General features: G+C 44.7%; 2 protein-coding genes and 1 long non-coding RNA gene across 7 annotated transcripts; 2 read left to right on the forward strand and 1 right to left on the reverse strand.

The window, feature by feature from the left end:
- Positions 1 to 408: 408 nt before the first annotated feature.
- On the forward strand, positions 409 to 4,015 carry LOC112283668 (peptide deformylase 1A, chloroplastic). The gene is made up of 5 exons (XM_024522714.3): positions 409 to 1,622; positions 2,424 to 2,579; positions 2,753 to 2,842; positions 3,154 to 3,224; positions 3,441 to 4,015. Exons 1-5 carry the CDS (start codon positions 1,086 to 1,088, stop codon positions 3,697 to 3,699), a joined length of 1,113 nt encoding a protein of 370 aa, XP_024378482.1. The 5' UTR covers positions 409 to 1,085; the 3' UTR covers positions 3,700 to 4,015.
- LOC112283673 (uncharacterized) lies at positions 3,438 to 6,027 on the reverse strand. Of its 4 annotated transcripts, none has more exons than XR_002970171.3 (4): positions 5,890 to 6,027; positions 5,499 to 5,521; positions 4,899 to 5,335; positions 3,537 to 4,719 (listed from the first exon to the last, which is right to left on the reverse strand). It is a non-coding gene; the product is annotated as an uncharacterized LOC112283673 (long non-coding RNA). The 4 variants fall into 4 exon arrangements; XR_016502076.1 differs by lacking the exon at positions 5,890 to 6,027 and having other exon boundaries at positions 3,537 to 4,225; positions 4,330 to 4,719; positions 5,499 to 5,799; XR_012217148.2 differs by lacking the exon at positions 5,890 to 6,027 and having other exon boundaries at positions 3,438 to 4,719; positions 5,499 to 5,794.
- Positions 6,028 to 6,600: 573 nt separating this feature from the next.
- On the forward strand, positions 6,601 to 10,974 carry LOC112283655 (putative pre-mRNA-splicing factor ATP-dependent RNA helicase DEAH5). 2 transcript variants are annotated; one of them, XM_024522691.3, is made up of 2 exons: positions 6,601 to 10,528; positions 10,765 to 10,974. In XM_024522691.3, the coding sequence occupies exon 1, from the start codon at positions 6,601 to 6,603 to the stop codon at positions 10,258 to 10,260; it is 3,660 nt and encodes a 1,219-aa protein (XP_024378459.1). In that variant the 3' UTR covers positions 10,261 to 10,528; positions 10,765 to 10,974. The 2 variants fall into 2 exon arrangements, with proteins under 2 accessions (XP_024378459.1, XP_024378469.1); XM_024522701.3 differs by having other exon boundaries at positions 6,601 to 10,508.
- The last annotated feature ends 240 nt before the right edge of the window (positions 10,975 to 11,214 follow it).

Consider the following 11,214-nt stretch of genomic DNA (forward strand, 5'->3'; position numbering starts at 1 on the left):
TCAAATCCCATATTATGCATGAAAAAAATGAGATTCAAAAAAATACCACCATAACTTCATACTGTGAAGTCAACCATTGTTTAAAAAAAAAAAAAAAAAAAATTGAGTTGAGTAACAAGGTCAACTAGGAACTGAAATCCTAAAAACAGGGATGTCAGCAGAGTGTTGGAACCAAGACCATGGACACAATTCTCAAGGAGCTTCAAACTAGAACTTTGAAGAAGAACCTCAAAAATGTTCACACCCTTATAAATAATCACAGGTACTCGGATAGGCATACTACCCAGTAATCCCAACCTAATGCAGAATGCGGTGGGCAAACACAGCAATTCATTTGCCAATCTTCACCAATCAACAAAAACATGCCCAGCCTGGACGTCTCAAACGAGGTCACAAACCATAACAAAGACACCCAAAGCGATGAGAGCAGGACTGCCAATCTGAAGACACCCACTTGAAATTGCTGACGTACTCGAAAGCCACCCGCCGACTGGCCTACTGAACTTTGAATCAAGGCCAGGACATAAACAGACAGAGCAAAGTAAAAATTATTATTGCAAACCTGGATAAGGCTGACACTCAACTTCCTATTGACACTCCAAAATATGAAGAGATATCTACGATAGATTAAGAGATAGCATGTCTCTGTACTGAGCAGCAAAAAACAAAAAAAAAAAACAAATACAAAACAAAACAAAAATGAATGCCGTAGGAATCGCTGGATAGATAAGACTGAGAAATGAACTTGGTGGTTAGCGATGGTGCTTGACTGGAAGGAAGCTTTCCTAGCGTTTCTACGAGGATGGTGATTTCAATCCAGGGGAATGAATCATGAGCATTGAGTGTGCAAGACTGGGCGACAGTGATGACCAGGACACTGGTAGAGAGGGAACGAAAGGGACTGGCATCATTGTGAGAGAAGGTCAGAAGGGAAGGAGGCCGAGGAGGTTTGGAGCAGCGTTGAGAGTGTTGTTTCCAGGTCGTTGGAAGTGATACATCAGCATCGGCATCAGCATCAGCATCTCTAGGGTAGTGGGACGAGGGGTAGAATCGTAAGCAGTGTTGAGGTGATCTTTTCCGTCGCTATGAAGCTGGTGGGTGGGACATGCCGGTGCACGGTTGTGACAAGCCCCACGACCTTTACATCTATGAGGAGAATGGCTGGTTGTGCAACCGCCTCCACCACGCGATGTGGCTTCCTGGCCAGCTTTGAGAAGCGTCGTCTGCCAGGTGCGGGGAGGTGCCTGCCTGTAACGAACTCGCACACGGTTACAGCCCATTTTGGTGGGAGGATGAGCATATGGAACAGTACGCTGGGCAATTATTGGGTGCGAGTACCGTCGAGCGAGAGAATCGCGTGCTACAGTGGTCGTGTGCGTCTTGATCGTGCAGGTAGGGGGAGAAGAGGTAGCTCGAGTGTGGGGAGGGAGTTTGGGGCGTCGCGGAGTAGGAGGTTGCTGCAGCAGAGAGACGGGATGGATTGCGCAATGCTGCACTTGATGGACACAGCGCCGTTTAGAGGAGTGAGCCAGGCTCCGTCGCGAGTGCGGGATGCCGGGGATTCGATGGTGCCCATGGCGTTCTTCAGGTTCGGAAAGAGCAATCTCCCGGACGTTGTGCAGGTTGGATTCCGGTTCTCTCACAATTTCGAGCATGCTTCCTCGTTCTTGTCACTGTAAATCTGGGGCGTTGGATAAGAGAAATGTGCCTGCGGATGTGGATTAGGTGCCAAGTTCGTTTCTGATTTATCAGTATGGTGGGTGTGTTCGCCCAATCCCAAAAGCATTGCAACTCTCTGTGGGAGTGACCTCAATCCAGAGATTGGTTGAAAGAGAGTTGTGAATATTCATCCTAATGCGTTATGTTAGAGACGAGGAGAGAACAATGTTTTCTTCGGGAGAGAGAGATTCTTGTTTGGACGATTTCGGATGAATATTTGGTAATGAATTTCGAATTTAGTCTTTATTCTTCAAAGTTAGTATGCATCGAGACCGGAGAAGGTCTTTGTCCATTGCTGAATGTAGAACAATATTTTGAGTTGTTACGCTGAATTCCATGATCGTCGAGGACCATAAAAGGCCGACTTTGTCACGGTGTTTGGGGTGTCCACTCGCTATTCTACGTGTCCTAAGCAGCTGGTAAGGGTCACCAACGTATAGTCGAATTTCAAGGATGGCGTAGTCAAGTGAAGATAAGGTTCGATCTGCACCATTGCAGATAGCGTAATGTAATCGAGACTCGGATTCCAACAGGTTTTTACTTGGTTAAGGCGAACGAATGAAAAATGCTGTAGTATCATTGTTTTTTTTGTTTACGGGTTCATCGACTTGGAGCACATAAATTGCTGCCTCCGTAATTTTTTTTTTAATCCTATGATCTTGTATGTGGAGCACACCCTGGTTGAATATTAATTTTTGGCGCAGGCAGGAGACCCAGTGCTCCATGAGCCTGCTGAAGAAGTGATGAGGGAAGACATCGGGAGTGCACGTATTGAGAAGGCCATAAATGACATGGTAGATGTCATGCGTGCCGGTCCTGGAGTCGGTCTGGCCGCTCCCCAGATTGGAATTCCTTTACAGGTATGCAATTCTACCAATTGTTGCTTCACAAGAATCCATCTCTCCGTGACGGACATAAGCTTGTCAGTTCAGAGTTAAGCGATCCACCTTGCCCATCTTGAGGTGGTGATCACCGCAACTTGTTACACACAATTTGATATCTGTCGCAGGGTGTGGGGGGAATCTGTATGTAGATTATCGTGCTGGAGGACACGAAAGAGCTTATGAGTTACACCTCTCCTGAGGAGTGTGAAGCCCAACAGAGAACACCTTTCGATCTTTTGGTAAATTAATGCTTGTTTTCTTTATCATATTCTAGAGGTTTTAGATAACTTGGAGCGTCAGCCTAGATCAATTATGGAGGCAATGCTTCATACTGAGGAGAATTCGTTGATACAGAATGAATAGCCATGTCACGAACATGTATATCTAGAAAAACGCTACTCTCTTCTGTACACTAGTTTGTAACTGCCGTAATTAAGCGTGTACCTTTTGATCTGGATATGCAACAATCGGTTGTTTCGAAATAACCGATTGAAGTGATCTCTTAGTTCATGGGTTTACTTTGACGAAGTTATATTTTGACAACGTGCAGGTTATCATAAACCCAAAGCTCGAAATGAAGGCTAGCGGTGGTACAGCTTTTTTTTTCGAAGGTTGCCTCAGGTTTGGGTTTATCCTCTTGCCATATTCTGGTTATTCTTGATGTAACGGAAAATCAAACCGCGTCATCGGTCCCACCTGTTCTTGAAGCAAAGTCTAACTCTTTTATCGTAGAACTTCTCGTCTTGACTATGTAGTCCAAGTGTGTCGACTTTGCATATACTGAAGCAATCATACGGTTCTTCTCACGATTTTTTTTTTTGTTCTCATTGGATCCAGCGTTGCGGGGCATAGGGCCCTTGTAGAACGGCACTTGGAAGTTGAAGTCACAGGTCTTGGAAGAGATGGGCAGCCTTTGCATTTTACAGCTAAAGGATGGAAGGCACGGATATTACAGCATGAGTATGACCACTTGCAAGGCCTTCTGTATGTAGACCGAATGGTGAAGCGAACGTTCCGGAGCACAGACAACCTAAGGCTTCCTTTGCCATCTGGATGCCCTCGTCCTGGTGTTGGTAAAACTCCCACATGTACATAAAGCATTTTCCTGGAGTTACTTTTACTTCGTAGTTTCCAACATTCCACTCAGTAGGTACCATCATTTTATGGATCGTGTGCGTCGAAGCATAGGTTATTTATAAATCAAGCGTTAGCTTTTAGATCTTAACCTCGGGATTCATGGAGAATGCTTTATTGACGTTAAACTCTTTAGATATACCATTCTCTTTGTACGAGACTCTGAACATGTATGAGTCACGAGTGGCACAATGCAGGCTTGATTACGTGTAACATGCATCCTCAAAGTTCTGGCAATTAATTCAACAATACAGACGGATCCCAATTTTTTCAAATCAGTATCACCTCCGTCTACAATTATGCACAATATTGAAAGTGCTTACTTCCAAGAAAATGCCTATTACTAGTCCAGTATGGCAGTGTCATGATCAAATACTTCATCTGACCCGCTATTGGTAGGATCCTTATGAAATGAAACTGCTCAGGTTATACACTCACTCAGTGATGCATTGCCTCCACTTACTACATCTACTGATGTCCTATTATATCTGCATCCACAGCGTTTTCCTGTGAGTGAAAATGTAATGGACTTCACTTAAGATCTCAGAATGTGAATTAACTCGCATCCAACGAAATGGTCTTTTGTTTTTACCTTTAACTGCTGATTCAAAATCCAAAGACGGCTAAGATATATCATCTGAAGTTGATGGAATTGAATGAATTTATTCAATATGCTAAAAGGTGGACCATTATCTACCAATTCTGCGTCCTCCCACAGAGTAGTATTGAATAATTTTGAATACATAATTACTGAAGACGGAAAATGTATTGCTTATGATTACAACAAAGCATATAAATTTACTACACAGGTTAATTTTTTTAGTGCTAGAAGATCCAAGGATAAATGTAAAATTTGTTCCACCTAGCATTGTCTTCACCAGAGGTCATAAGAAAGCTGCACCACGAGGTTGGTATAAGCCATGCAGATCGTACCAGTTGACTACAGAAACATTGGCCCCTGCAGAATAAGAAACTCTTCAACCTGAAAAAGATAAATAAATAAACAAATGCAGCATTAGTAAGTACGCATCACGGTATGAAAGAAACATTCCCATGCTAAAGAATTCAATACTTTACCATACGGTACAACAGCAACATCAAGATTGGAACAAGATGAAATCCTTGTGAAAAAGACTTAAAACAATAAATTCAGATACAAACCATTTCTCGGATGTTAGATTGAAACGGAGCGAGTCTTTGAAACCTTGCTTGCAAATCTAGTTACATTTACAGGTTTGTGTGCATTAAGAACTGCATATTGCAGAGGAGTATTTTGCAGGTTGCAATCCGCAAAATAAAACAACCGCCAGGACACATGAGTACAAAAGTTAACCTCCAACATACCCCATAATGCTGTACTGAACTGGAAGTAACTACAAACATGGGTCCAAAAGCTGAACCATTCTCCATTGTGTACTAAACCTAAAAGCAGTTCCAACTTTGCCAACTGCTTTCTTTCCAACCTACGAAAGGGCCAACCTGTCTCTTTCAGAACCATGACAATTAAAAGCCCCATCACTACTAATGAAAAAATTATACTTCCGGCCCCATGCTTTCGACGACGTCAAGGTGTCCATTTACTGCACACATGTGTAGGTCTGCACCCAACATTCAAGAGCCCTCCAACAGTCAGTCTCTGTAGGTGTCTCAAAAAGGACGTCGCAGAGCCAGCACTGAACCAACACAATATCACAGCGGTTTTCAATTCGAGCAAGTAATTTCTTGGATACTAGTCCGGCGTTGAGTGTCGTAGTAACTTACAGAGAATCTCCATACCTTGCGACCTGCATTATGTCGAAGAGCATCATGATCATTAGAACACCCAAAATCATACAACCCCTATTATTTTACCATTGCTACGATGCTTCAACTATTGCTTGTCTTGGATGCATCACCTATGAAGTTTTCCTAAAACTTTTAAGTACCTCTCGATTATTTTGGGGACAATATATCCGATGGAACATTAGTACAACCTAAACATACTACCTTACACCTAGTGTTACGTGTATAGTAATATTGGAACTAAAATCCTCTACTCAAATCTGAGCCCTTGGGTCATCACTAACGAACTGGCCATCACATACGGAGAAAAAAAAGGGCAAATAAAACACAAGAATTTCAGCACTTCGGAAACAATACATCTAACGAATACCTGAGTAATTTAACATTAAGCTTGCCTGGAGAAAATCACGGACTGGAGCCGGGGTCTGAGGCTGATCTTGTGCAGGATTATTATGGTACACCGGAACCGCCATTTAGATCTTCAAATTGAAGCAACAGCGGAGACTACTGCGCTTAGACACTTTTTGGCTTTTATCAAACTCAGCGTAAGTTTCAGACAGAGCTGATGAGGGTAGTTGTTGCTCTTTTGGAGAACACTAATTGCACATGAAGGACGTCGTGAGGAAGAAGACGGAGTGTCATCCAAATATAAATAAATAGGCTCAAAAGGAAACCACTCGGTTATCATCCGGGCCCAGCTTGCCCTGCAAGTTAGTCACCCAGTTTCAGAAACAGTCTCTATGGATTGCTGTTTCTTGCACAGGCAAACCACGCTTTCAGCTTCATCGTGTCCACTTTCGCTAAGTTCTTCAGCTGTATTATATTTTCTTCTTGCTTTCTTTCTTCAGCGATGTATTTCACGGGCGAGCTCTTCTTGTAATGCATGTATCCTGTTACTTGCCATAATCAATCTTTGAAATGATGATGGTAATGAATTTTTCATGGAAATGACTAACTCAGAGGCTTTAAAAGACATTCTATCGAGGAGGTTTTTGAAATCATCCAAAAGGCATTTCAAGCAGATTGAGGTGGGAGGTTAGAGTTTGAAAGATTGAAGGTGGAAGGGGGCAGCGGTGTGGAGATGGACGGGTTGAAGAGGTTGGAGTATCTGTCTCTTGTGTCGAAGGTTTGCACGGAGTTGGAGGCACACATAGGCTGCAGCGACAAGACCTTGGCGGAGTTCATAGTCGACTTAGCGCAGAAGTGCGAGACGGTGGAGCAGTTCGGGAAGTTGCTCAAGGCCAACGGTGCCGAGATGCCAGAGTATTTCGTAAAGACGTTGTTGACGATTATTCACGCTATCTTGCCGCCAGTGAGCAAGGCGGAGCGGGAGAGGTTGAGCAAGGGTTTAGGCGGGGATAAGGACTTGAAACGGACTGCATTTCCAGGGTTGGCAGTGCCGGATAGTAAGCAGCGGGTGCGGGAATTAGAGGAGGAGCTCGAGGCGGACGGAGTCGGAGTTAGGGTTTCGGAGGGGAGGAGGGAGGAGCGGGGTAGTGCGAAGGATGATGGACGCGGTGGCGAGAGTGATGATGGTGTCAGAGACAGGGATCATCGGAGGGACAGGGAGAAAGATAGTGTGAGGGTTAGGGATGGTGGCGGGGAGCGGGACGGGAGGCGGGATGCGAGGGGCAAACCTTACGACAGGGAAGATCGTCGGGGGAATGGAGGTGGGCGAGCTAGAGAAAAGGAGCGTGGCGGTAGAGATAAAGACGATGTAAGTGGTTGGAGGAATAATGACAGGTATGGTGGTGAAAGTGGAAGAGGAAGAGGGAGGGATAGGGAAGTCGATTACGAAGATGGAGACAGAGTTGGTCCTAGCTCAGGGAGTGTTGTCCCAAGCAGAGCGCCAGTCGTGGATGAGCCAGAGCTTTACGGAATATACAAAGGGAGAGTGTCCAGGATCATGGATTATGGTTGTTTTGTGCAATTGTTAGGGGTTAGGGATCGGAAGGAGGGGCTAGTGCATGTGTATAATATTGCGTCTCGACGGGTTGTCAATGCCAAGGATGCCGTCGAACGGGACCAGGAAGTGTGGGTGAAAGTTTTGTCTGTAAGTGATAAGAAGATTAGTCTTAGTATGCGAGACGTTGATCAGAAAACAGGAGAAGATTTACTTCCCATGAAGCGTACGACAACTGAAGAAGAAAATTTGCGTGCCAATCCATCCAGCTCTAGTTTGGCTCCAGAGATGCGAAAGGGACTGTCGGGTATAACTATTGTGGAAGAAGAAGATAACACTTCAAACCGTAGACCCATGAAGAGAATGAGTTCGCCTGAGCGATGGGAGGCCAAACAACTTATTGCATCAGGTGTGCTAGGTGTTAGAGACTACCCAATGTATGATGATGATGGTGGAGGAATGCTGTATCATGATGAAGGTGCGGAAGAAGAGCTTGAGATCGAGCTCAATGAGGATGAGCCAGCTTTTCTTCGGGGCCAAACTCGTTACTCAGTCGATGTTTCTCCAGTGAAGATTGTGAAGAACCCTGATGGTTCGTTGCAAAGAGCTGCCATGACACAGTCTGCGCTTGCTAAAGAACGACGAGAATTGAGGGAGCAGCAACAACGGACAATGCTCGATTCCATTCCAAAGGATCTGAACAGGCCTTGGGAAGATCCCATGCCAGAAACTGGTGAGAGACATCTCGCGCAGGAGCTGCGAGGAGTAGGTCTGTCAGCCTATGATATGCCGGAGTGGAAAAAGGATGCGTTTGGAAAGGCTCCCACTTTTGGGCAAAGGTCCAAACTTTCGATTCAAGAGCAGAGACAGAGCCTACCCATATATAAGCTGAAGAACGAGCTTATCAAGGCGGTGCACGACAACCAAGTTTTAGTTGTGATTGGAGAGACAGGTTCTGGGAAGACTACGCAGATGACTCAGTACCTCGCAGAAGCTGGTTACACAACCCGCGGAAAGATAGGTTGCACTCAACCCCGGCGGGTTGCTGCCATGTCTGTGGCGAAGAGAGTAGCGGAAGAGTTTGGATGTAGACTTGGGGAGGAGGTAGGGTATGCGATCCGGTTTGAGGACTGTACAGGTCCCGAGACAGTTATCAAATATATGACGGACGGGATGTTGTTGAGGGAGATCTTGATAGACGAAATGTGTGCATCGTATTCAGTCATCATGCTTGATGAAGCTCACGAACGTACTATCCATACAGACGTTTTGTTTGGGCTTTTGAAGGGGCTTGTGAAACGCAGACCTGATTTACGGCTTATTGTCACTTCGGCTACGCTGGATGCGGAGAAGTTTTCGAGATACTTTTTTGATTGCCCTATCTTCACCATACCTGGAAGAACTTATCCGGTGGAAATACTATATACGAAGCAGCCGGAGACTGATTATTTGGATGCTGCCTTGATTACTGTCATGCAGATTCATCTCACAGAACCTGAAGGTGATGTTCTCCTTTTCTTGACAGGGCAAGAAGAGATTGATACTGCATGCCAAATTCTCTATGAGCGGATGAAGGGTCTGGGACCTAATGTGCCAGAACTGATTATTCTTCCAGTTTACAGTGCTCTGCCTAGTGAAATGCAGACAAGAATTTTTGAACCCCCACCACCTGGTACAAGAAAGGTTGTTGTTGCAACAAATATTGCTGAGGCCTCTCTCACAATTGATGGAATATACTACGTTGTGGATCCTGGATTTGCAAAGCAAAACGTTTATAATCCTAAGTTGGGTCTGGATTCTTTGGTAATTACTCCAATATCACAGGCTTCTGCCAGGCAACGAGCTGGGCGTGCAGGAAGAACTGGACCTGGCAAGTGTTACAGGTTATATACGGAAAGCGCATATAGGAATGAGATGTTACCTACAACAGTACCAGAAATTCAAAGAGTTAATCTTGGTTTGACAACATTGACAATGAAAGCAATGGGAATTAATGATCTTCTATCCTTTGATTTCATGGATCCCCCTCCACCCCAAGCACTTATATCTGCTATGGAACAGCTTTACAGCCTTGGAGCCCTTGATGAGGAGGGTCTTTTGACCAAGCTGGGAAGAAAGATGGCAGAGTTTCCACTGGAGCCACCTCTTTCAAAGATGCTTCTAGCCAGTGTGGACTTGGGTTGCAGTGACGAAATCTTGACCATTATTTCTATGGTGCAAGCTCAGAATATCTTTTACCGACCACGAGAGAAACAAGCACAGGCTGATCAGAAGAGAGCGAAGTTTTTTCAAGTAGAGGGTGATCATTTGACACTGCTGGCAGTATATGAAGCTTGGAAAGCTAAGAACTTTTCAGGTCCCTGGTGTTTTGAGAATTTTGTGCAGTCTCGATCGTTGAGGAGGGCTCAAGATGTGCGGAAGCAGCTTCTTACGATTATGGATAGGTACAAGTTGGACGTTGTGAGTGCAGGCAAAAATTTTACAAGAATACGAAAGGCAATAGCAGCAGGGTTTTTCTTCCATGCAGCTCGGAAGGATCCCCAGGAGGGTTACCGTACTCTGGTGGAGAACCAGCCAGTATATATCCATCCAAGTAGTGCTTTGTTTCAGAGGCAACCTGATTGGGTTATCTACCATGAGCTGGTGATGACCACAAAGGAGTATATGCGAGAAGTGACTCTAATGGACCCTAAATGGTTGGTTGAACTGGCTCCACGTTTCTTCAAAGTTGCTGATCCCACAAAAATGAGTAAGAGGAAGCGACAGGAGCGAATTGAACCTCTCTACGATCGATACCATGAGCCAAATTCATGGCGCCTTAGTAAGAGACGGGCTTAAATACTTGGGAAAGTTTCAAGGCAAGCAGAGTCCTTCTCTACACGGATGGGAGGTGTATTACGATTGTTTAGAGAGTCTCGGGGAGGAATGTCGTGAAGCAAACTCGCCATTAGCAAGTGCTTTTTTGTCTAACCTGCCGCTTGTGCTGCACGAAGGCTCGGCTTCCATGAGCTCACAGCAGTTCCGAATGCCTTTGATTTTAGTCATGGCATGACACCTTACTGCATATAATGTGGAGATCATTAATGGTGAGAAACGACTGCAGCAGGTACATCAGCTTATTTGTCTTTTTGGATTCAGATCTCAATTTCTTGAGTAGGTCAAGAGAAGCCTTTCCTCAAACTTGTATTCTAGTCCAGATTTCAATATGGTAGTTGTCCGCTGGAGGCCAGGTTGGAACTTCTAGTGTGCCTGGTTTGGTACTAGTGGTTTCGACAGGGATGTGCCAGTTTTAGATTTAAAAGCTTCAAATGGCTGACTTTTTCTCTTTCCTGGTGGAAACAGGGCCTAAATGATACATGGATGTTTCATTCGAATGTAGATCTAAGGTCACGGAGCTTCTGATGCTCGAGATAGTCTACAAGCTTGAAACCTGATAATGCCATCCATGCGCAGTTTTAAAGATTTGGAGGTCCATCGTGCAGGCACTGAATATTTTGCACACCCATGTTGACGACTTTGCTAACGTTACAGTTATTGAAATCCTTTCTTCAATTCTTTGTCTTGTTTTCGGAAAGGTTCGAACATGGGTTGCCTTGTTTTTGAATTGCTGGATGTGAAAGTAGGATTCTGTTGATTTACTTAAACTAAATACTCTTGTTAAATCTGTGACTTTATGCCCTTTCTGGGGTTCAGTTAGGCAGAATAAGTGCTGAGCTGGTACGAGGATGACTACCAGTTTTGTGTTAAATTCATTGAAACCGACTCTTGCTACATCCGGTTGGGCTCCCCGTC

Source organism: Physcomitrium patens, chromosome 1 (genome assembly GCF_059467195.1).
Source record: "Physcomitrium patens ecotype Gransden chromosome 1, ASM5946719v1, whole genome shotgun sequence".
Classification (NCBI taxonomy): Eukaryota; Viridiplantae; Streptophyta; class Bryopsida; order Funariales; family Funariaceae; genus Physcomitrium; species Physcomitrium patens.